This window comes from Pan troglodytes, chromosome 14, assembly GCF_028858775.2.
Source record: "Pan troglodytes isolate AG18354 chromosome 14, NHGRI_mPanTro3-v2.0_pri, whole genome shotgun sequence".
Taxonomy (NCBI): Eukaryota; Metazoa; Chordata; class Mammalia; order Primates; family Hominidae; genus Pan; species Pan troglodytes.
Window position 1 is genome coordinate 39,886,249 of NC_072412.2, and position 24,900 is coordinate 39,911,148.

General features: G+C 46.7%; 2 protein-coding genes and 1 non-coding gene across 9 annotated transcripts in view; 2 read left to right on the forward strand and 1 right to left on the reverse strand.

Annotated features, from left to right (window-relative positions):
• The first annotated feature begins 875 nt into the window (after positions 1-875).
• Positions 876-24,235, forward strand: SLC25A15 (solute carrier family 25 member 15). 4 transcript variants are annotated; one of them, XR_010150649.1, is made up of 8 exons: positions 890-1,088; positions 4,903-5,026; positions 10,826-11,084; positions 16,879-17,016; positions 19,059-19,228; positions 20,204-20,362; positions 21,314-21,955; positions 23,214-24,235. XR_010150649.1 is itself a non-coding variant. In XM_054664899.2 (7 exons), exons 2-7 carry the CDS (start codon positions 4,972-4,974, stop codon positions 21,436-21,438), a joined length of 906 nt encoding a protein of 301 aa, XP_054520874.1. In that variant the 5' UTR covers positions 876-1,088; positions 4,903-4,971; the 3' UTR covers positions 21,439-24,235. The 4 variants fall into 4 exon arrangements, 3 of the variants coding, with proteins under 3 accessions (XP_054520874.1, XP_016780710.1, XP_016780711.1); XM_054664899.2 differs by having other exon boundaries at positions 876-1,088; positions 21,314-24,235; XM_016925221.4 differs by lacking the exons at positions 890-1,088; positions 23,214-24,235 and adding an exon at positions 1,290-1,309 and having other exon boundaries at positions 21,314-21,882.
• Positions 8,743-24,900, reverse strand: part of LOC129136722 (phosphatidylinositol 3,4,5-trisphosphate 3-phosphatase TPTE2-like) — a 122,691-nt gene continuing 106,533 nt past the window's right edge. For 2 of the 4 annotated variants that reach the window (XM_063792469.1, XM_063792468.1), the window contains one exon: positions 8,743-11,056. The gene's annotated coding sequence lies outside the window, so the exon portion shown is untranslated. Of the gene's footprint in view, positions 12,493-16,791; positions 16,964-24,900 lie in introns of all 4 variants that reach the window. The other 2 variants (XR_010150653.1, XR_010150652.1) reach the window with 2 other exon arrangements.
• MIR621 (microRNA mir-621) lies at positions 22,538-22,632 on the forward strand. Its single transcript, NR_035949.1, has one exon. It is a non-coding gene; the product is annotated as a microRNA mir-621 (primary transcript).

Sequence of the window (24,900 nt, forward strand, 5' to 3'; positions counted from 1 at the left end):
GTGTGTGTGTGTGTGTGTGAGAGAGAGAGAGAGAGATGAGGTCTCTGTCATCCAGGCTGGAGTGCAACAGTGCCATCATAGCTCACTGCGGCCTCCAATTCCTGGCCTCAAGCGATCCTCCCGCCTTGGCCTCCCAAATAGCTGAGAATAGAGGCATGTGTCACCACACCTTTTTTTTTTTGTCGTCGTTTGTTTGTTTTTATGAAACAGAGTCTCGCTGTGTAGCCCAGGCTGGAGTGTAGTGATGCAATCTTGGCTCACTGCAACCTTCACCTCCCAGATTCAAGCGATTCTCCTGCCTCAGCCTCCCTAGTAGCTGGGGTTACAGACACGCACCACCACGCTGGAGAAATTTTTGTAATTTTAGTAGACGGGGTTTCACCATGTTGGCCAGGCTGGTCTTGAACTCCTGACCTCAGGTGATCCGCCTACCTCGGCCTCCCACAGTGCTGGGATTACAGGCGTGAGCCACCATGCCCGGCTAATTCCTGTATTTTCATACTTAGTTGCATTTCCTATTAGGGCCTTGGATCCCAAGTATAATTTTGTACTCAAATATAACTTATAAATAAGGCCTTAGCCTCCCAACAAGGTCAAAGTAGCTAAAAAGTAAGTCCTCCCAACCACTGACGTTACCAGCCCCCAGCCCCCAGTCCCAGCCCAGCGGGCTAACAAGGGTCCGGCCTCAGAGAGGGTCTCGGGGATCCCACAGGTGGGAAAGTCTCCGGAGGCGCAGGCCCCGCTCTCCACCTTCACCAGGGTCGGCGGCAGCACCACGCCGGGTCGCGGGCTGGCTGTGCGCGCCGCGGCCCCACGCCCACTTCCGCTTCCCGTGCTGGGGGCGGTGGCAGGGCCGGTGGGCGGTGGCGGCTCCCGGTCTCGCCCGGGCGCGGCCCTGCGCAGCCCGCCCCCCAGCCGCAGGGGCGCTCCTGAGCTTCGCGGGGCCGCAGTCCGGGATGCCTGCGCGAAGGGCGGGGCGGAGGGCCGGCCGTTGCCGACGTGGGTGTTAAGTGGCCGCCCCAGCCGGCGACCCGGAGCCGAGAGCGGGCGGCGGAGCCTGAGCTGGACGCGGCCACGCCGGCGCGGCGGTGAGCGCAGCCCGGTCTGGCGCCTGCAGCTGCGGGGAGCGCGCCAGGCGGAGGGAGCGGGGCGCGGGGCGCGGGGCGGGCCCCGGTGTCCGGGCGGGCCCCGGTGTCCGGGCGGCGTGACCTTCCCGAGCGGCGGGGGAAGCGGCCAGCGTCGCAGCGCACGTGCCGCGGGACTCGGAGAATCTCGGGGTCGTCGGCCTCCTTCCCGCAGTGCCCACCTGGTGGGAACTTTTGTCCTTGTTTGCCCCCAAGTCGTGTCATTTGGCTGCGGGGCTCCGCGCCTCAGGGGCGCCAGTGCTGGGCAGCATGGAGCCGCTTGTGAATGGAGACTTGCTGGCTGCCCAGGAGTGGGCGGCTGGGCAGGGGCGGCGAACGTTTAGGGTCCGGCAAAGAAAGTTGGAAGTCGTCTCCCTGACCTGTTCCTTGCGAGGCCCGGGAGGAGACGCGCCTGGCCGGTCCTTGGCGGCGAAACTGATTTGCATCTCCACGCTTTACCTAAAGCCCGGGCTCTGGGGACTGGATGGCGAGCTGGCCTGCGGCTCCTACCGCCCCAGCTTTAGCCAGAAGCTGGGATCTTCCCGCAGCAGTTCGTGTTCCCTGGTGGAAAATGCAGCCTCATCTACTGACTCTCCCTTCCAAAAAAAAGTTATTTTCCCCAAGGGTCGAGAAAAGTGGGTGGTCGGCACTGTTGTTCCTCAGTTGCACCCTGGTGTAATTTGAGAGAGGGGTCAAAGGCGCTGAAAAGATTCTTTTTTCTATTCCAAGTGCTACAGCAAGCTCATAAATCAATTTTAATTCATGCTGAACAGTCATGCCTCCTCCAAGCCCTGTGTCTTCTCCAAGCCAGAGCTACACATAATGTGAATTAGTTGCCCACTCCTTCTGAGTGAATCTGTTAGTACCCATCATCGTTTTCTATCCTAATAATTCTAGTGGCTATTTGTAGAATTTATTTGTTTATTTTTTTGAGACGGAGTTTCGCTCTTGTTGCCCAGGCTGGAGTGCAATGGGGCGATCTCGGCTCACCGCAACCTCCGTCTCCTGGGTTCAAGCTATTCTCCTCCCTCAGCCTCCCGAGTAGCTGGGATTACAGGCATGGCCCACCACGCCAGGCTAATTTTGTATTTTTAATAGAGACGGGGTTTCTCCATGTTAGTCAGGCTGGTCTCGAACTCCTGACCTCAGGTGATCCGCCCGCCTTGGCCTCCCAAAGTGCTGGGATTACAGGCTTGAGCCACTGTGCCTGGCCTATTTGTAGAATTTAATGTGTTTAAGTTTGGCTCACCTAACAGGGTTTAATTCTTATGGACAGATAGAATGTAATGTGATGTGACTTTCCTTCAAAATTAAGAAGGAAGTGTCTGTGCCAAAAGAAATAAGCGCATTGAGGTTTATCTAGGAGGCCACATTGTACTTGCCTCTGTCTGTCTTCTCAGTTGCCCCCGTTTTTTTCTTTCCCTAAAATATAGGGTTGGGTGTTTTGTGTTGCCTTTGGCCAGGTTGAAATACTCAGATTAAGGGTTGGTTTGTAGGCACAGGCCTGCAAAGACAGGACTTTGAACTGAATCCTCTGTCACTGACAGTTGTGTGGCCTTGGAGAAGACCTTGTCTTGCTCCAGGCTTTAGTTTGCCTTCTGGGAAAGGATTAGGACCCTGATAAACTTTTTATTTATTTATTTATTTATTTTATTTTTTATTTTCTATTATTATTATTTTTTTTTTTTTGAGACAGAGTCTCGCTCTGTTGCCCAGGCTGGAGTCCAGTGGCACAATCTCGGCTCACTGCAATCTCCACCTCCCGGGTTCAAGTGATTCTTCTGCCTCAGCCTCCTGAGTAGCTGGGACTACAGGTGTGCATCACCACACTGGGGTCATTTTTGTATTTTAAGTAGAGACAGGGTTACACCATATTCGTCAAGCTGGTCTCAAACTCCTGACCTCGTGATCCTCCCACCTCAGCCGGCCCAAAGTGCTGGGATTACAGGCGTGAGCCACCGCGCCTGGCCAGGACCCTGATAAACTTTTTTAGGAAGATACCAGATGGCCACCACCTTTTCAGCCTAGTGAATGGTCCTGTCTCTCCAGACCTATCAACAGCATATAAATCAGTGTCTTGCACTTCTAACTTAGTTGCTTTATTAAGTAATGTGCTGTTGTTGCCACTGGTTTTAAATTTTTTGTAAATAAAGGAGGATTATTGAAGTCTCGTCATTGGCAAAATGCTTCAAGAGGTTTAAACAACTTCTCCATGGCCAGTGTTTCCTATTGACGTTCAGGGTGACATTGGTGTTAGGAGTGCGTTTGGTGTTCATCTCTGATCCAGCACGATGGGTCACACAGCTCCTCAGTGTGATGAGGAATAAGTTGTTCCTTATTATTTGCAAATAAGTTACTAACACCGTTTGAAAATTGTACAGGATTGGTTGTTGAGTTGGATATTTTAGTCAACATTTATTAAGCCCATGCCTCAACAGTAGTTGACTTTTGTTTAAAGAGAGAGAAAGGGCCGGGCGCGGTGGCTCACGCCTGTAATCCCAGCACTTTGGGAGGCCGAGGCGGGCGGATCACGAGGTCAGGAGATCCAGACCATCCTGGCTAACACGGTGAAACCCCGTCTCTACTAAAAATAGAAAAAATTAGCCGGGCATGGTGGCGGGCGCCTGTAGTCCCAGCTACTCGGAGGCTGAGGCAGGAGAATGGCGTGAACCCGGGAGGCGGAGCTTGCAGTGAGCCGAGATAGCGCCACTGCAGTCCAGCCTGGGCGGAAGAGCGAGACTCCGTCTCAAAAAAAAAAAAAAAAGAGAGAGAAAGAAATTCTAGTTTTCCCAAATGCCCAAGGCTCCAACCAAAACATACCGAATCAAGATTTCCAGAAGAAAGTCCTGGCAATTTGGATATTTAATAAGTGCTCCAGGTTATCAAGTGGATTTGGACACAACGGCGCAGGTGTTGTATCTCAAAGTGTGAGTCTGTGGACTGGCATTGTCCGCCTCACTTGGGAACTCATCAAAACAGGCAGAATCTCTGGTCCTGTCCAAGGCTACTGAATCAGAGGCTGCATTTTATTTAGCAAGGCCCCCAGGCTACTCCTGCACATGTTTACATTTGAAGGGCTGGTGGACTGTGGTGACGGGAAGATGTGTGTGACAGGAAGATGCTTGTGCAGGGCCTTGTTCTAAGAACACATGATGCTTGTGCACGGTGTGGCGTCCCATCAGTCTGATGTGGCTATTTGTGACTGCGTTTGTTTTATAATATTTTTATTATTCACCTTGTACAGATGAGGACTCCCAGCTGTAGAGGCTGAAGGAGCCACGCTGCAGGTAGAGCAGGCATTCACCAAGGCATGTGTGATCCCAGGGTGCAGCTCCCACCCTTGGCTGCCTGGGTGCTCTTTTCCAGACCTACTGTCTTGTGAGATCCCCTTAGGCACCCAGCACAGGCTGCTGTCTGAATTTAGAACTGAGCCTGTTCAATTGATGGCTCAACATAGGCCTCTAAAAAAACAAGTCTGATGCGGTTTGGTACACCTGTGGTTGGCTTACTTATTTGGTGTTCGTTTTTTCAGTTTTCAGAAAGGTCAGTTGAAGTGCTGCTGGTGGCTGTAGCATTGATACACAGGGGAGGTTTTTGATCTGTGAGCTTTCTAGGGGGCAGTTGCTAAGCTGCACTGATACCTTGAGCTCCTTTCCTTTGGAACAGTGTGGACCCCAGGTCATGGCTCCCAGAAGTTTAGGTTCTGTAATTTGGCTGCAGGCCTAGAGAACAGGATGCTGCAGACTTGGACTAATGGTGAACTCTTGCCTCCCCCCAGGGATATGTGGTGCCTGTCATAAGCTCCAGAGAGCTGCCTTCCACAAGACCAGCAGAAGAGTGGGCAAACATGAAATCCAATCCTGCTATCCAGGCTGCCATTGACCTCACAGCGGGGGCTGCAGGTACAGTCATGTGCCTCATCACCATGTTTCTGTCGGTGATGGATGGTGTATCTGATGGTGGTCCCATGAGATTATACTACCATATTTTTACTGTACCTTTTCTGTGTTTAGATACATTTAGATACATAAATACCACTGTGTTATAGTTGCCTGCAACATCCAGTACAGTAACATCCTGTACAGGTGTGTAGCCTAGGAGCAACAGGCCATACCAAATAGCCTAGGTGTGGAGTAGGCTACGCCATCTAGGGTCAGGTGTGTATGCTCTATGATAGCACAATGACGAAATTGTGTAATGACGCGTATTTCAGAACATGTCCCGGTCATTAAGCAATGCCTAACTATAATCCCAGAGAAAACCCAGTTCTCTCTATTCCTCAACTACTCTCTAAATGAGATCAAATGAAAGTGGTATGAAAATACTACCTTTCTGCCTCCAGTACTTTACCTTTGGGATTAATCCATTTGATGGAAGTTTAGTATTGTTCAGAGAGTAGCAGAAGGTAGAGGAGTGTCCGTTATTGTTAACACCTTGTCAGTCAGGGTGATGGGGGGGAAGGTGCCCAGTACAGCTGGAAAACAGCTCAGAGGTGAAGCCACGTGTCCATTGTCACCTGGCTGGGATATGCAGGTGACGTGGTTCTTCACTTCAAGCCTGGCAGTCTTCAGAGCCCTTGTAGCGCAAAAATAACACCATAGCATCTCCTCGGAAACACCACTTACTGTCCCTGCTAGTGTTGGGAAAGAAAGGAGGACACTCTTAGAAATGTCTTTAAAAGGCGGGGCGCAGTGGCTCACGCCTGTAATCCCAGCACTTTAGGAGGCCAAGGCAGGCAGATCACCTGAGGTGAGGAGTTCAAGACCAGCTTGACCAACATGGAGAAACCCCGTCTCTTCTAAAAATACAAAATTATCCAGGCGTGGTGGTGCATGCCTGTAATCTTAGCTACTTGGGAGGCTGAGGCAGGAGAATCGCTTGAACCCGGGAGGCAGAGGTTGTGGTGAGCCGAGATCGCGCCATTGCACTCCAGCCTGGGCAACAACAGTGAAACTCTGTCTCAAAAAAAAAAAAAAAAAAAGACATGTCTTTGAAAATGAGACTGATAATGGACTGTGTCTTAGAGCCGTGAAAGTTGTAGGATTTGCTGGGAATGTCAGCTAACCTGAGCCTAGGGGCCTGAGCCCAAGAGCCTGAGGCTCCCCCAGCACAGGGAGGTGCTACCTGTGATAAGGGGTAGTGCTGGCACCATGCAGGCTACTCCTTAGAAAGATCAGCTTGAACATGCAGGAAGAGCAGGACCCTCAGGCTGGGAAACAGGGCGGAATGGGAAGTGCATGGTGGTAATTTGGTTCTCCAGAGTCCAGAAGTAGGAGGAGTGGCTGGAATACTGATTGCCCAAAGGAAAACCCTGGACTACCCTGGGCTCCCACAGGATTCTCATAGTAGTTGCAGCTCCCTGGAGTGGGGAGGCCAGGGGGGGTGTTGCCCAATGCTGTCCTTATCCAGCACACCCCCCACCCCCACCACCAACGGATGAGTATGGTCATGAATGTGGTCACCTCATCAGTCATTTGCTCAATTGTGAAAAAGAAATTGTTCAGAGAAGAGCAAAGTGTTTTTCCATGAGCCAAAGGTCGGCCAGGGTATGCTAATGAGGAAGACTGGAGAGAGCGCGTCACCGTCACCGACCCTAATGAGGAGCACTGGGCAAGGGCACTTCTCCCAGGGCAGAACCCACAAAGAGCGTCCCAGCCCCAGATGCCCAGGGAACTGAAGGCCAGTGGGGGTCTGTCCAGTAGTCTCTTGCCCACTGCGTGCCTTTAGGCTACAGCCTCCCAAGCCCCTTTCCCCCTCCCCTCCCCCATGCCACACTGGGGAGGACGCTGACCCTGAGAATGGTGCAAACATCTGCCTGCCCCAGGCCGCCTCTCACCAGCGAGTGAATGCTCTTGGGCTCAGTTCTGTCTCTGCAGAAGGAGGGTGTTTAGCCACATATAGTCTCAGCTTTTGACATTTTATGTCTTTCAGTCAATCTGTCAAAGATCTAGAACCTATGGTGATAGAATTTAAAAGTTTACCTTTTCCTATTTATGTGCATACAGGTATTTGGGTACCACATGTATAATTTACAGTTAGTTTGAAAGATAGAAATTGCAACAGTATGGTTGGGAGCCTGGTATGTAAGGCATTTGCTGGTGGGCATGTTTTGAACATGTATTGATCCCTTATGTATACTGACACACTGTCCCCATCACTGTTGGACAGGTATTTCTCCCTGTGCTGGCGACACAGGGACGCCCCTCACTAAGGTAGAGCTGCTGTGGGTAGTCTTAACTTCTGAGGACAACGAAGCCCATTCCTGGGGGGACGGGATGGGGAGGGGGAGCGAGACATGGTCTATAAGTTGGGGGCTGGGCAGAGGAGGTGCCTAGCAGTGACACAGAAACCTCTGTTCTGCTGTGAGGCCTATGGAATGCAAATGGAAAGTAGATTCCCACTTTTGAGGATCTTGGAGTCTTGGAGTGCTGGAGCTAGAGAGACCTTTAGACATTGTTGGCTCCAATGCTGGTTGGATATGTAGAAAAAGGCCCACAGAGGAGCAGTAGATTTGTTCAAGGTTACACAGCAAGATGGTGTGAAGACAGGGCAGGACTGTGGTCCCTGGGGTCCCTTGTCTGGTGTCGTTGCTGTCTCTGCTTTAGTACTCCGTAATGCGTCTGCAGCACACTGGAGGGGAGGGTTAGTTTGGAGCCTTTGGGCCCTGCCTTTCTGGATGTGGAACTTGCTGGGCTTTGGGAATTTTCTGCCAGCCATTGATAGGAGCAGAGGACCTGTTGTGTTTTGTGGCAGAGGTCACCCATGGAAGCGATCCAACTGTAAGCACAGAGCCAGCTGCAGCCCGAGGTGATGTGGATGGAGCTTAAATGTGGTGTTGTGTGTGTCTCTTCTTTTCCTTTAAACAACGTTTTCCCCACCACACAGGTTTTCAGCCAGCTTATCTACTCTAAAGTGCTGGGAAGTTCCCATTTCCCTATCTGCAATGGCTGTAAGACATCTAGATCCCTAAACAGCTAGGATGAAGGAGGATTTCAAGAACTTAGGTGATTAGGTAATTATTGAAATGGGGGTGCGTGGATCCCAAAAGTTAAATAGCCTTAAAGAGAAACTTGGTACCACTTTAATAGTCATTCAGCAACTCTAAAACAATGCAGTCACTACTTTGACTACTGTTGCAGTTTACCTTGTTTAGCATAGTTGGAGAATGTGGCATTTCAGATCATTGAAGTTTATCTTCTCAAATGCCAAAATTAAAAACAACCCCAAACCTTTTTTGATTGGAGTTTCTTGAAAATGATATACTTCCCTGCCCTGTTAAACCTTTACGATGGCCTCCAGAGGGGTTTGAGGGTCTCACCTCTGCTTGGTGGGCCTGGTCCTGTGGTGTGAGTCTGCTTCTCTCTTCTCACCTCTCTGCCTTCTTCAGAGCTGTCCCTTCCCTGAGACACTGTCCCTGCCCTGATAGATTTCCTCTGTATCTCGTGATTTGCTGACTCTATGTCAAGGACTGAAAATCCAAACCACCACCCTTGGTAAAGTGTTAGGTATGACATAATCTGAGTGCCTTTCCTGCGGAATAAGATGCTTGGCTGGCCACCATATCGCAGAAAGAATGTTGTTATTTGTCTTTTAAGGAGAATAAGATCAGAAGTCTGACTTCTAGGCAAGTGGAGAAATATAATATTTATTCATGGCTTTATGGACTTGATAGGTCTTTGAGAACCTACTAGGTGTCAGTCTCTGTGGTTGGTACTGGTGTTCAGAACAGTCTTCTCTCACTTGAGGGCACAGTGAGCGCCGTGACCATATCATTTGTGGTAAATTACATGGGAAGTTAGCTTACCCTTGCAGAGGACGGGAGACAGTTGTTGCTAGCATTTGTACATTCATTAGCCTCCCCCTTCTCCCTGTTGGAAATGTAACTGTCCCAGATACACAGCAAATGGGTATTCTAGTAACCTGTGATGCCTGAACTGTTCAAGATGATCAAGTTAAAATGTGAATGTGCTGAATTAAATGCTTTATTCAGCTTATCTGCATCTAGGCTCTCTGAATTACGCACCCACTTAAAATATCCTGTCACCTTTTCTCTTGGAATAATTAAATTATTTTAATGTAATTCAGATCTCTTTTTATCCTAGCCCAGCATTACCTGGGAGAGAATGACTCAGGATTAATCATAATAAAATCATATTAAATTATATTCCACTAATTCAGAATTGGGGATAATTTGGCAATTAAAGGCGGAAGTGTGTCATTCCTCTCCTGTAAGAAATGAACAGTAATGATGGGCTCACAGAGATCATATTGCTTGTTGCTTAAAAAAGAGATCAAGCAGTTTTCAGACTCTGGAATTGTTGGCTTATTTGCCCATAAATAATTGAGAATTATTCTTAATGTCCTTTCCCCCAACTCCACTTTCCAGAGTTTAGATGGAATAACTATGTATAACATCAAATTCAGGAAGTTGCATTTCTTAAATATTTTCTGTAAGCCTTCTTTTGCATTTTGATGAAGCTTTAAGAGCTCCTCTCAGGTCCAGAAGGAGACGGTAAACACTAATCACTGGCAGTTCCCATGACGCCAACCCTACTACAGGGTGTGGGGATGTTGTAGGGTGGTTACAGTTCATTCTTTTCTTCTGTTTTGAATTTTTACTAAAATGATTTCACGTGGATGGGCATGGTGGCTTATGCCTCCCAGCATTTTGGGAGGCCAAGGCAGGAGGATCATTTGAGGCCAGGAGTTAGAGACCAGCCTGGCCAACATGGTGAAACCCCATCTCTATGAAAAGTACAAAAATTAGCCATGCGTGGTGGTGGGTGCCTGTAATCCCAGCTACTTGGGAAGCTGAGGCACAGGAATTCCTTGAACCTGGGAGGTGGAGTTTGCAGTGAGCTGAGATTGCACCACTGCACTCCAGCCTGGGTGACAGAGCAAGACACCATCTCAAAAAAAAAAAAAAATTATTTTGTGCAATGTAGACTTTGCTGTATTTAATCTTATAGAAGTATATAGAGGATTTAAGCATAAATAAATTTCAGTTCATTCTCTATCTAAATACACGTTATTAATCGGTAGAGCTCATATTAAAGAGGTTTTTCTATAGAATGAAATATTTAGCTCTTTGGGGATTAATTAGCCAGACTCCTTGTTTCCTTTCCGTGGTGCCGGGTCTGATCAGTCCCACTGGGCATTAGGCAAAGTGAGTGATGAAGTCTTCCCAGGTTTCCCCTCCCTTTTCTGTGGTTTCCGTTTCTTGTGCACACAGTAGCCGCTGTTTACTGACCACTTACGTAGCTGATGCTGTGCTAAGCCTGTCTCCTCCATTTTTATTTAATCCTCACGCTAACCCTGTGAGGTGGCATGGATGAGGAGCTGAGGCTCAGAAGTTACATGGCTTGTCCAGGATCTCACAGCAAAGCTGTAGTCCCTCTGACCCTATTGCCCAGGCTCCTACATATTCACTGCACTGTTGCATCCTGTGCTTGCCGCTGTTGAACACATGTCTGTCTCTCTCCCCTGCCTGGCATGAGCTCCTTCAGGGTGGGACTTAGATGCCAGGCACATCAAGGACCTGCTCTAAATTGTTTACTGGACATGGCTGGAAGGTTTTGGAGGAAAAGAGGTTGAAATGAACCGAAGCAGGGGTAAGTTCTGGGGTAGGCTGCCTGTGCCTTCCTTCCATGGATAATGGAACTGTAGCCTCATACTAGAGCAGTCATCTATCCTGATTCCAGGGGGTACAGCATGTGTACTGACCGGGCAGCCCTTTGACACAATGAAAGTGAAGATGCAGACGTTCCCTGACCTGTACCGGGGCCTCACCGACTGCTGCCTGAAGACTTACTCCCAGGTGGGCTTCCGTGGCTTCTACAAGGGGACCAGTCCAGCACTAATCGCCAACATCGCTGAGAACTCAGTCCTCTTCATGTGCTACGGCTTCTGCCAGCAGGTGGTGCGGAAGGTGGCTGGATTGGACAAGCAGGCAAAGCTGAGGTGAGTCAAGGACACACACTTTTTTATTTGTTTAAAAAAACCCCACAAAACTGGCAAGGCATGGTGGCTCATGCCTGTAATCCCAGCACTTTGGGAGGCAAAGGCAGGAAAATGGCTTGAGGCTGAGAGTTCAAAACCAGCCTGGGCAACACAGCAAGATCCTCATCTCTACAAAAAAATAAAAATTAAAAAAAATCTACTGTTGTATGGTCACAATTTTACTGGTGCCTTATGTGGAAGAACATTTCCTTTTTTAAAAATAACTGCTTTCCTTTTATTTATGAAGTTATACATTGTCATCATATAAAACTTAGAAACCACATAGGCACACCACAGAGGAGACCTGCTCATCATCCACCACTGAGAATGAACCGCCCTTCTGTTTCAGTTTTGTCCAGGAGAATGCTGTTCAAATGCAGCTGGCGGTGCTACCTCTCGTCAGCAGACATGCTGCACTGAAACTGTAGATGCTGCTTATGATCCAAGATTTAGCTTTTCTTTCATTAGCAAAAAGCAGAGTATTGAAATAGGTTGTCTGAGCCAGATGAACTTGAGGAGTTTTAGGAAGGGTCGGAAATGTCTGCAAAGATGCAAGGGAACCCACCTTTCTCTGTCCAAATCTTCCCAAAACATCAGACTTTGCCTCGTTGTTGGTCTTGCCTTGGGTATTTATTATATAGAGACTAAACAGAATTTGGAAACCACTGGGATGTTTAGCTATCCCTGCTTTGAACGTTGATTTATTTTATACCACTTAAAATTATTATATAAGCTTCAAGATTGCAAAGGGCAGTCTTAGTTATTTCAGTAGGAGTTTGAAACCCAATTGCAGCTGCAGGTCCCACACAACTGAATTCGGTTTCTTGTGCACAGCAGTGTTCTCTGGAGGTGCCTGGAGGTCTGAAGCTGTGCCCTTTTATAGACAGGAATTCCACCATGATGGGTAGAGCTTGTTTTTTATAAAGGCTTGGGACTGGATACGATTGCCCAAGAAGACAGTGTAGACAGCGAGGAGGGCTGAGCATGAATGGGATGAGCCTCCAGCACAGAAAGGGCAGGCAGGAAGGCAGTAAAGAAACAAGCAGGGCACAAACCAGGAGAGTATGGCATGCCATGATGGAGACTGAACAGAAGCAAAAACTACAGGCAACAGTAGTTTTGTTCCCTGTTGAAGGAGAGACACTCTATTAGAGAAGACCTGGACTTCAGTTCAGTTTCCTTAGCAAAGGACAAAATGGGGAGAGAAGACAGGGAAACAGTAAGCAGCCACGTGAGATTCTGGGGAAGACCTGTGTCTTCTGAGCAAAGCAGCCCCTCCAGCCACAGGATAGACAGTGACTTCTGTCTTGCATGAGTGAAACCACTGGATCTGGCTCTGCCCACCCCTCCACTTTCTTGCTTCCTTAGCCTGTGAACAAAGTGAAGGACAGGTAAGAGCATATTGCTTTTCTGCTGAGAACAATCTAATACCTTACAGCTGCATTTTCCCACACTGCTTTCAGAACATTGAATTGCTGGGTGTCCTTAAGAAAGGGTTGGGAAATTACATCACAGTGTCTCTCTCGTGAAGAATCACTCTAGGTACATTTATTTCATATAGTGTATGTGTTATTTAGTTCATTAAAGATGCGTAAGGCTGGGCACAGTGGCTCACGCCTGTAGTCCCAGCACTTTGAGAGGCTGAGGTGGGCAGATTACTTGAGCCCAGGAGTTTGAGACCAACCTGAGCAACATGGCAAAACCCCGTCACTACAAAAAATACAAAACTTAGCTGAGCGTGGTAGCACATGTCTGTGGTCCCAGCTACAGGGGAGGCTGAGGTGGGAGGATTGCTTGAGCTCAGGAGGCAGAGGTTGCAGCGAGATGATGCCACTGCACTCCAGCCTGGGCAACAGAGCGAGACCGTGTCTCTCAAAAAAAAAAAAAAAAAAAAGAAAAGAAACCATCCTGATTAACCTTGTCTAATCCAGCACTCATCTTTTTTGAGCTTGGGCCCTTTTTTTTTTTTCCATCCTGAGGAACAGTGTTTGCCTCTTACCTGTTGGGGAAATGCTCTCTTAGAGTCTACAAAGCTCTGACATGTATATCATGTCTCTATAGCCCTCACCGTGATCCTGTGAGAAGAGCAAGGCAGATGTTACCTCTCTTAGGGATGGAAAACTGAGGTGCCGATATTGACCTGCTCAAGGTCACCCCGCTAAGGACTTGAAATTGTGTCCTCTGAGCTCCTGCCCAGTCTCCTTTCCATCAGACCACAGTTGGGGGTCTGGAATATTTTATAAGGGTCAGTTCTAGAGAGAAGATTAATCAGGAGCAGTGAAAGGAAAGAACTGCTTGTGAGAGCCTGTGGTGAATTTCTGCAATCACATTGTAAATATTTGTCTGTTCCCGGTTTCAACATGACCCAGAGTGTTCTAGTTTGACGTTTGGCTGGACAGGGTCTTACATAGCAGGAGTGCTCAGGTACATGTTTGTTGAACATATGACAAATGGATGATTCTTACAAAATCCCATCCTATACCTATTACTGTTTCAATTCCAGTTCTACACACTCATACTACATGCAGAACCCGGGGCCCATGCACCTCCTTCTGTGCACTGGTCAATGAAAGTATTTATTGGAAAGCCAAAGTCCACTGCATATCTGATTTGACTGTGACCTTGCACTATAATAATGTGCTTGGTGTTCGTTCAGATGTCTGAGCCATTATTATATCTTAAACTCAATAGACTTCTACATTTATTGACTGCCACCTTTGTCCTGGCAAACTTGGCAGATCCTGGTTAATGCTCCTAATTGACTATTGCCTGTCAACAGGTTAACAGAGAGTCCCTGAGGGAGGCCAACTGTGGATCTGCAGGCTGGCTGCAAGACAGCAGAAACCATTTTAAGCTTCAGTTCTTAACAAGCTGCTAAGGAGTGAAGTGGGGGAAAGGAGTGGACTAAACAGCATTGGATGGTTTCCACACCCCATAAAAGCGTGTGCAAGTACATTTGTGTACCTGGTTCTCCTTTGCTAATGGTTTTAGGCTTAATTCTCTAACATCAAAAGGAAGTCCTTACTGCAAACAGTGTCTTCCTACTGAAAGAAAGCTCCACTCTAAGCCAAGTCTTCTGAAAGAGTTGCCTCTGGCCATGGCACAGAAGCTAGACCACCAGGGACTAGCAAACCAGGGCCAAGACTGGTGCCACCTTGATTTTATACTAATCTTTAACACTGGAAAAACTTGAGTACCCCTGAATATGGTAAGTCCATCTGTGCTTTTTTTTTTTTTTTTGAGACGGAGTCTCACTCTGTCGCCCAGGCTGGAGTGCAGTGGCGCAATCTCAACTCATTGCAACCTCGCCTCCCCGGTTCAAGCAATTCTCCTGCCTCAGCCTCCCGAGTAGCTGGGACTACAGGTGCCCACCACCATGCCCAGCTAATTTTTGTATTTTAGTAGAGATGGGGTTTCACCATGTTGGCCAGGATGGTCTTGATCTCTTGACCTCGTGATCTGCCAACCTCGGCCTCCCAAAGTGCTGGGATTACAGGTGTGAGCCACCGTGCCCTGCCCCATCTGTGCTTTTGCTCACAGTTTGGAGAAAAATTGTTAGGGGATTATATCTCTACCTGAGTAGTTAGCTGAGGAGATTCCCACCCACCCATAGGGGTTTTTGGAAATCTCTGAGGGTGATCTTGGCTGTCCAGTGAGAGCATGATGCTGGCATTGAATGGGTGTCAGGGAACCAGTTCAGTCCTTCCTGCCCAATGAAGGATTGTCCTACCCCAAATGCCAGTCATGATCCCATGACACAACACTCTTCTGGGGCTGGAAGGGATCTTCTATCCCAGCTCCCATGAACCAGGAACTCGCAGAGAAGCCTTTCTTCTGAAACACTTCTCAGACTTTTCCCCATATTCTTTTTTTTTTTTTTTGAAAGAGTCTCACTGTGTCACCCAGGCTGGAGTGCAGTGGCATGATCTCGGCTCACTGCAACCTCTGCCTCCCTGGTTCAAGCGCTTCTTGTGCCTCAGCCACCAGAGTAGCTGGGATTATAGGTGTGCACCACCAGGCATGGCTAATTTTTATTAGAGACGGGGTTTTGCCATGTTGGCCAAGCCTCAACTCATCTGCCTGCCTTGGCCTCCCAAAGTGCTGGAATTACAGGTATGAGCCACCACGCCTGGCCTCCCTATATTCTTAAACTCTTACTGGATTCCAGTTTCACAACCCTGCTGGTGACGTTTGGCTGCTGGTACTAAATCCATACATGAGGTGAATGCTTCTGTTTTGTATTTGTGCATTCATCCCTCTGCCTAGTTTAGATTTCCAGTTTAGCAATTTCACCTAATACCATTGAGCTTGCAAACTTGTACTGGCTTCACCCACTCCTGTGGCACCATTTTACCCTCGTCTGTGTTGCTGAGGTGGTAGGTCATCAGTTGAACTGGAAAATCTTTTCGTGATGCAGCAACTTTTGGTTAAACGTTTTTTCTGGGTTTTCATCTGTGGCAGTTACATTGCACATCTGGTTGCTCCAGGTTGGATTGTGGGCATGTGGGGATAGGCTTAGAACCTAGATTTATTTAAAACTTAGGGCAGACACACTGAAGTATTAATAGTGCATGTTTTTCAATGGGGGACTATGGGCAATATTTTCCTCCTTTCCTTTAGGTTTTTTTGTGGAGTTTTATTTTGTCATGTCACGATGTATCTTGGCTTTGGCTGTTGTAACAGAATACTACAGATTGAGTGGCTTAAACAAACATTTCTCACAGTTCTGTGGTCTGAAAAGTCTAATATCAAGGTTCCAGCAGATCTGGTGTCTGATGAGGGCTTGTTCTTAGTTTGAACATAGCCGTCTTCTCACTGTGTCCTCATATGGCAGAGAGTGAGCGAGCTCTCTGGCCTCTTCTTCTAAGGGACTAATCCCATCACAATGGCCCTATCCTCATGACCTCATCTACACCTGATTACTCCCAAAGGCCCCATCTCCTAACACCATCACCTTGGGGGGATAAAATTCAGTCCATAGTGCTGTGTGTAATCAAAAGAATATGGGTGTTGCAGTCAGGAAGACCTGGGTTCACATCCTAGCACTGCCACTTAGTAGCTGTGTGACTGGCCACATTATGTCATCTCTAAGTGTCACTTCCCATAGGGAACTGGGGTGCTGCTGTCTGCTTCACAGGGTTGTGGGATCCTTAGATGAAACAGCACATGCAAGTTTCCTTCCTTTCATCATTTTTTTTTTTTTTTTGAGACGGAGTCTCACTCTGTTGCCCAGGCTAGAGTGCAATGGCACAATCTCAGCTCACTGCAAGCTCTGCCTCCTGGGTTCACACCATTCTCCAGCCTCAGCCTCCTGAGTAGCTGGGACTACAGGCACCCGCCACTACGCCCAGCTAATTTTTTTGTACTTTTAGTAGAGACAGGGTTTCACCGTGTTAGCCAGGATGGTCTCGATCTCCTGACCTCGTGATCCGCCCGCCTCGGCCTCCCAGAGTGCTGGGGTTACAGTCGTGAGCCACCGCGCCCGGCCCTTTCATCATTTTTTTAGACATGGAGGTCTCTCTTTGTTTCCCAAGCTGGAATGCAGTGGCTGTTCACAGATGCAGTCATAGCACTGTAGCCTAGAACACATGGGCTCAAGTGATCCTCCCACCTCAGTCTCCTGAGTAGCTGTAATCACAGGTTCATGCCCTCACGCCCGGCTCCTTACCCTGCTTTATCACCAAAGTGCTGTCTGTGTGGTGAGTGCCGAAGGAATGAAGAAACTGAGGGTAACTGTCTGCTTGTGTGCTTTCAGTGATCTGCAGAATGCAGCTGCCGGTTCCTTCGCCTCTGCCTTTGCTGCACTGGTGCTCTGCCCCACGGAGCTTGTGAAGTGCCGGCTGCAGACCATGTATGAGATGGAGACATCAGGGAAGATAGCCAAGAGCCAGAAGTAAGCACCACTTGGGCACAAACGTCAGGTCTCTATTGCCGTAGTGTATTGGATGATTTTTCATTTTACATTGTACTAAAGTGGCAGATGTGGAAGCCAATTTATCTACTCCAAAATATTGTTTCTAGAATGCTTTCCCCTGTCAGAGATTTTCTGAAAGGATTGGCTGTGATGGGACCCACCACCCACTGCATAAAAAGTCTTAGACAGATATTTAATACCCCAGAACTGGAGAAGTCAGGAGCTTAACACCCTTTTTGGCCTCTTGGAAACATAAGGCATGATCTTCAACCATTTTTGGAGGTACATAGTGGGTGGCTTTTGAACTTTGCCTTAGACCTGAGCCTTCATAAGTGCCAATTTGGATTCTGAGATGAATATTTGATTCCCACTTCAGGTTTCATATGGGTATTCAGGCTGATTGACCCAGATCCTAGAGGTAACTATTCTTACCCCACTTATCCCCAGTCCTTCAAGTGTACCTGCAGATGGCCCAAGTTCTGAGAACATTAATCAATACTTTTATAAGCATAGCTACTCTTCAATGATTAAATCACTCTCTAGCTCACTCTTGAAAACACATTCTCATTATCCTTTGAGAGTACTGTTTCATACACAATTTGATTTACTTGAATTGGAAAGCAATTTATTATCCTTATTAATTGCAAAACTTGCTTACTTATCTTGACATCTGGCCGAGTTCTGACCAAGGATATTGCTGTGGTTAACTCAAAGCCTATAAATCTGCTGGGAAAAAGCAGTAGATAAATTGACCATTTTCAAGGATCAGTCCCCACTCAGTGAGAATGGGGTTTGGAAAAGTGCCCTATTTTCTGCACCCTTGAGATTCATTACAACCAACTTGAATCTAATATTCATTGCCTAGAAGTCCAAGAGTGTAAGTCTTTAAAACTTTTTATTGAAATAATACACATAGTATCATGAATGCACATTGAAGTCACAGTATGCAGTTCTATAAATAGTGACACAATTTATGTGCCTTTGTAACCTGTGTCCAGATTAACAAATAGAACATTAACAACACCCAGAAAGCTGCCCTCATGTCCCTTGGAAGTAATTCAAGGTAATTAAAAGATAGTAATAGTTATATCCAAAGGACTTAGGCAGATCGACACCTTGAATTATCAGTTGACTTTGTATTTGAGGTCTAGCAGTGTTCACACAAGGCATGGTATGGTAGCTTGGGGCTAAGACTCAGATTGGAAGGGAGGTTAATTGTGTTGAGCTGGATTACTTTGTTACATTCCATGTAGCAGTGCTGCAGGAAGGGCTGGCTGATGGGGAATACCTGACAGTGTCTTCTGAAGCTCTCAGAAGGAAAATAATTTTTAAATGTCTGTGGCCTTTATTACCTTGGGACTTGATCCTTCATCTGTCCAAGCCAAGTCTCCTTCTTGCTGAGAACAAAGTGAGGAGAGAGGGATTCACTAAGTTGCACTGAGTATGTGATTTCTTGGCCTGTTCTTAGCAGGGATAAACCTGCCCTGGTTGCCCCCAGTCATGAAGGGGAGTCAGACAAAGAGTGTCCTGTGTTCTGGCTGCTACAGGAGCAGGGCTGCTTAGAAGAAATTATCCTGCATCCCTGGTGCTCTGAGAAATAAATTCTTGGTGCTTCTGCATAACAGGAGCTATATAACTTGTTCTCAGAATTTGTCTCGCCTTCAAACAACATTTACTCCTTCACTCATTTCTCTGCACTAAAACAAAACAGATCCTATAAACACCTGAACAAATTTCCCAAAAACACACCAGAAAGATTGAGGAAATAGGAATCACAGCGATAAGGGACTGGGCAATACAATGCCATTTTATGCTTGCTGAGTTTAGATAATTCCTTACTGTAAATAAATTTCCTTCCCACAGAAGGATGCCTTTTAGTCTTAATTCCTGGCTCTTCATTTACAAAATCAGCTTCTTCCTTACTAGTGCTTGATCAGATCTGTTAATTGGTTGCAAATGCCCTTGTCTTTTCTTCCTTCCCACCTGCCATAACCGTGCTATCTCTCTGTGTCTCATCCCAGTACAGTGTGGTCTGTCATCAAAAGTATTCTTAGGAAAGATGGCCCCTTGGGGTTCTACCATGGACTCTCAAGCACTTTACTTCGAGAAGTACCAGGCTATTTCTTCTTCTTCGGTGGCTATGAACTGAGCCGGTCCTTTTTTGCATCAGGGAGATCAAAAGATGAATTAGGTAAATGTGTTTGCATTGACAGCAGTGGGGTGTGATGGTGTTTGCTCCCTGCAGGTATGGTTTCTGTGGATTCTCTGCCCTTTGTGCTCTCCTCCCCACATTGGTGGCTCCATCTGGCACAGGGAAGCTTCTGGATGCCTGAAGGTAACATGGTGGCAGGCAGTTGATAGCACCCACCCTCCAGGCCTGATAATTTCCTTAGGACAGGGCCTGAAGCAGTACATCCCAAACTTTCTTACTGGAATAAAGTTTTTTAATTTTTCTGGATCTATTTTAGGGGAGAAGAAATCCAGAAATTACTTTCCCAATTGGGGAATCACCTATAAATAATCTTGAAATAAGGTTAAAACTTGGAAATCTTAATAGTGTTTTGAGAGCAGTGAAAACCATAGTTCTTTGTAGCTTATCGTGTTTAGCTGGTTGGTACAACTACATGCAATGTTTGGCTCACATAAGTGAGTTTTTCTTACCATCTCCCTCAGTGTGTGTTGAATCTATTCTGTGGTTAGTCAAGCTCCCAGACTTAATTGCTATGTTTAATAAAAACAATTCTGGCTTTTAATGATAAAGGAAGAATCAGGGCTATTAAAATACTTAAGAGTGAGAAAGTTGAAAAAAGACATAGATTGTGTTTGGCCTGTCTTCTCCCCACTGTAGGGGGTTGCCACTCAGCTGGAGGCCTGCTGGTTTGTGTGGGCCAGCCCTTGACACCTCAGTGACCAAGCGAAATATAACCCTCACTAAGGCTTCTTGTACTCGGCAAGACCCAGGAGTAGACCTGGGCTACCAAACAAAACCTTGTGTTCTTAGAGCTTGGGAACAAGAGCTTTGACAGTTTTCCTCAAAGAATTGTATTCTGTAGCATTAGCATTTTTATTTTCATCTACCTGCAGCCATTACTACATTGACCTCTGGAAGTGTCACATCAGCTGTTCTTGAGACAAAATACCATTTGCTTTTTTTTTTTTTCTCTAGGCCCTGTACCTTTGATGTTAAGTGGTGGAGTTGGTGGGATTTGCCTCTGGCTTGCGGTATACCCAGTGGATTGTATCAAATCCAGAATTCAAGTTCTTTCCATGTCTGGAAAACAGGCAGGATTTATCAGAACCTTTATAAGTGTTGTGAAAGATGAAGGTGAGTAAATACCTGTTTTTCAAGCATCTATATACATCTTAAAATCTGAGATATGGGCCGGGCGTGGTGGCTCACGCCTGTGATCCCAGCACTTTGGGAGGCTGAGGCAGGTGGATCACGAGGTCAGGAGATCGAGACCATCCTGGCTAACATGGTGAAACCCCGTCTCTACTAAAAATACCAAAAAAAATCAGCCAGGCGTGGTGGCAGGCACCTGTAGTCCCAGCTACTCGGGAGGCTGAGACAGGAGAATGGCATCAACCTGGGAGGCGGAGCTTGCAGTGAGCCGAGATTGCACCACTGCACTCCAGCCTGGGCAACAGCGAGACTCTGTCTCAAAAAAAAAAAAAAAAAAAAAAAAAATCTGAGATATGAACTCTGTTTTGATTGTAAAAAGAAAGAGGACAGTAACACAGAAACTTTGTGTCCCAAATAGAGGACAGATACCTTGTCTGTTACTCATAGTAATCCTCCCTTACATTTGTATAACATGTAAAGTTTTACAAAGTACTTACACTTCCCTTATCTAATTCAATCTTCATAACCACCCTGGGCAGTACTAATACTATACACAGGTCTCCAACTTCAAGGTTGGTGTTCCTGCCACTGCCCAGGTGAAGCTGCAAAGCTGCTGCCACCTCTATCTCCATGGTTGCCTCTGTCTGGCCATTTCAGGCCTCAGCTCTGCCCCATCCATATACTAAGAGTTAACCAAGCATGGAATTGGGGTATGTTACCTGAGCATCAGTCAGTTTTGCCAGGAGACCTGATACTTGTCCTTGTTTCCGTTAGTCTATTTAGGAAAAGCTGGGAATGCATCTTTCTATGACTTGTTGGTTTTTAGCACTGTTGTCTGGGTTTGCATGTGTAAATATACCTATGCTATGCAGCTGTGTGGGTATCCCCAAAGGAGGGATTGTTGCAGTCTTTGATCACCCTTTTATTTGCTAGGAATAACGGCCTTATATTCTGGACTGAAACCTACTATGATTCGAGCATTCCCTGCCAATGGAGCACTCTTTTTGGCCTACGAATATAGCAGGAAGTTGATGATGAACCAGTTGGAAGCATACTGAAGTGTCTTGGTGGGCCTGAGCCAAGCACAGGTGTTTGAGGACTACAGTTCATCTCAGGGTTTCTTGGAGTACAAGACCAGTGTGAAGTTATTCTGATTTCTTGGGAATTTTGCTTTTTGTCTTCCCTTCTACCCTACATCTTAAACTTTATGGAGGAACCTCTATTTTGCATCATATCATTTCTGTCCATAATTGTACTGAAATAGAAAAGTGACCACTCTTGCTCTTGGTAAAATATAGAGTGGTCAGTAGCCTTATGCACCTAATTCAAAAGGTGGAATATAGTTCTGTCAGGGCTTTTACGTAAAACTCCACTTATACATGCAATTTGGACAGTTATGTGTTGAGGGAAATACAGTTTGGTTCCATGTTTATTTCAAATATCAGAAAAACCCAGAGGTGATCATTTCTCATGAAGATGCTTATAAATGGTTGCTTAACCCATTCTAGATGTAGGGTCTGCTTAATGTGTGTACTTTTCTAAGTGGTTGATTATTTTTTATTTTTTTGATACGGAGTCTCACTCTGTCACCCAGACTGGAGTGCAGTGGCACGATCTCGGCTCACTGCAACCTCCGCCTCCTGGGTTGAAGCGATTCTCTCACCTCAGCCTCCCGAGTAGCTGGGATTACAGGTATGCGCCACCATGCCCAGCTAATTTTTTTTGGTATTTTTTGTAGAGACGAGGTTTCACCATGTTGTCCAGGTTGGTCTCGAACTCCTGACCTCAAGTGATCCACCCACCTCGGCCTCCCAAAGTGCTGGGATTACTGGTGTGAGCCACCATGCCCAGCCAGTGGTTGAATTTTTAAAAAAGTGTTCATGGGGTGCTTGAAAACTAAAATATCCTTCTAGATTTGTAAGACAGTATACCTGCATACTGGTGTGGCTTCCACACTTGAGTAAAAGCTTCAGAGTAGGTATCCTAGATTTCCCCAAGATGCTCTACTCTTAAAATAGTGCCATTCATTTTCTAGGTGGGATCATATTCCACACTGACTATATTGCTAGGGGTGGCCCAGAGGGTCAGGCCTTTGGGAAATAGCATGGCCTTTACCAGCTTCCCTTCTCTCCCAAAGAACTTCCCTTCTCGGGCTTTAGATTGAGGAAGGGGCTGAGTGGTAGGTGGTGCTGCTGTGCTCTGATGAAGACCCATGTGGCTAGCAACAGCGCTTACCTTTTGTCTCTGGGTCCTGGCCTGGGGCCATCAATCCACTTTGGGCCACTCACTGTCTGCTCTGCCTCCACCAATCAGAAACCCTTCCAAGGAACAGTGAGAGCCAAAGCCAAGAGAAGCCTTCTTCCCTGTTTGGTGATTGTGTGACAGTGGGCGAAATCCTCTCTCAGAGAGAACTAGAAAGAACTCAGTGCTTGTACTCCACAGTGAGTAATGTCAGGTCTGACCCATCCTGAAGCCTGTCTTGCCATGCTTTTACAGTGTTGGAGGCTTCTACATTTGGTACTGGCAGTCAGTAAGTCTTAATGATGACTGTATATGTGATATGAGTTTATAAAGCAATGGAACATAAGAAAAGCAATTGTAGGCCAGGCGCAGTGGCTCACGCCTATAATCCCAGCACTTTGGGAGGCTGAGGCGGGCAGGTCACAAGGTCAGGAGTTCGAGAACAGCCTGACCAACATGGTGAAACCCCATCTCTACTAAAAATACAAAAATTAGCTGGGCGTGGTGGCACGCGCCTGTAATCCCAGCTACTCAGGAGGCTGAGGCAGGAGAATCGCTTGAACCCGGGAGGCAGAGGTTGCAGTGAACTGAGATTGCGCCACTGCACTCCAGACTGGGTGACACAGCGAGACTTCATCTCAAAAAAAAAAAAGAAAAGAAAAGCAATTGTACTTAACTATGCCATATGTATGTATTCACTGACCAAAAATTCACTGACCAACCAACCAAACTCCACACTTCATCTGATCCCCCATAGACTTGGGGATGGACAGCTATTCTTTGGCCATATGGTATAAGGGGATCATTCTTGTCACTACTAAAGTTAGCCTCATCATTTTGTGCTGCTCCAAGACCAGCAGGGTATCTCCCAATAAAGTGTTCCTAAGCAGCCTGTATACTGAGTGCAAGCAGGCTAACAATTTTAATAATAGTCCATACCATGTATGTGTTTCTGTCAGCAGAATGTACATGTTGTACAAAACCTCCAGGTTCCTTAAGCTTTTTGCTGTCCATGAATCCTCTGTGGCAACTGTAGTCACAGAGCCAGAAGCCAGAGGGCCAGGGATATGAGAGGCTGACAAACATCAGGGGACATCTGGGGAGGAGATCCCTGTCATGTCTCTTGTGCCATGGAGCTATTATGGCTGATCTTCCATTTGCTTTTTCTTTAAGTGAAAACCATTTTTCTACTTTGCTTTTCTCTCTGTACTTAAACGGTCAGTAGCTACTGAGTGGTGCTTTATCTGAATAGGCCTGGATCGAAGTAAAATAGAAATGGGACTGGCTTTCCACAGGAAGTAAACTGCTTCAGAGCCCACAGTCCCCTGCTCAGTGTCCGGAAACAAGTCAGTCATCCCTGTTGGCAGTAAATCTTCCCACAGGCCGTCCATTAGAGATTTAACTAGATATCTTCAATAGAAAGAGTCTGAGGCAAGTGGGAGTGAGGAATGGAAACTTAGGTTGGGAGAATATTTTTTTTTTTATTCATTCTGTTTGCTTAATTCAGAGTACAGTTTGTGCTATTTCATATCTGTACTCCAGGCAGAAATATAACTTGAAAATACTGTGTCTAAAGAAATTTCAGTGTTCTATCATTAAATTATTTACTTAATATTTGCGTCTGATGAATTTCATTGAAGTTCTTTACATCCATGTTGGGAAACAACTGTCAGGAATGTTAAAGAGTTATGTATAGTAGTGTTTCAAGGCAGTGGTTTTATTGCAACAAGCATTGTTTTCTGTCAGCAGGACACCTGATGTAAAATAATTTCACCATAGGTAAGGTGACAAAAATATTTCTATGCTCTGAAGTTATGGAACTTGGCTCACTAGAATTACTTTCTCCCTCCACCTCTTTCCCTCTATTTTAAAAAATAGTTAAACTGTCTGCTTTTAAGTTTTGGATGATTCCATTCCAAGTTACTAAATTCTACTTAAGAAAACAAGTATCTGAAGTGCCAAGATGGCTGACTAGAAGCAGCTAGTGTGTGCAGCCTTCACAAGAGGAGACAGAGTGGTGAGTGAACACAAGCTCTTCAGGTTGATCATCCAGCAGGCTGTGTTGGGATTCATCAAGGAAGCAGTGGTGAGTCATGGAGAGCATAGGGGAGTAAGGAAGGACAGCTGTCCACCTGGGATTGGTGCAGAGCAAGGGGAGGCTCCCTACAGCAGGGAAAGTGTGAGTGAGTGAAGGCTCCTGGGGACTCACACTTCTGCCATGGACCTTGGCAATCCCCAGGCACAGGAGATCCTCCATGACTCCACCTGCCCTCCCCGCC

Bases quoted from the DNA above. Each gene is read 5' to 3' on its own strand.
- SLC25A15 (XM_054664899.2), top strand. From the start codon at position 4,972: ATGAAATCCAATCCTGCTATCCAGGCTGCCATTGACCTCACAGCGGGG. The intron at 5,027-10,825 runs GTACAGTCATGT...TCCTGATTCCAG, and splicing joins CCTCACAGCGGGGGCTGCAG to GGGGTACAGCATGTGTACTG. The intron at 17,017-19,058 runs GTAAGCACCACT...GTCTCATCCCAG, and splicing joins AAGATAGCCAAGAGCCAGAA to TACAGTGTGGTCTGTCATCA.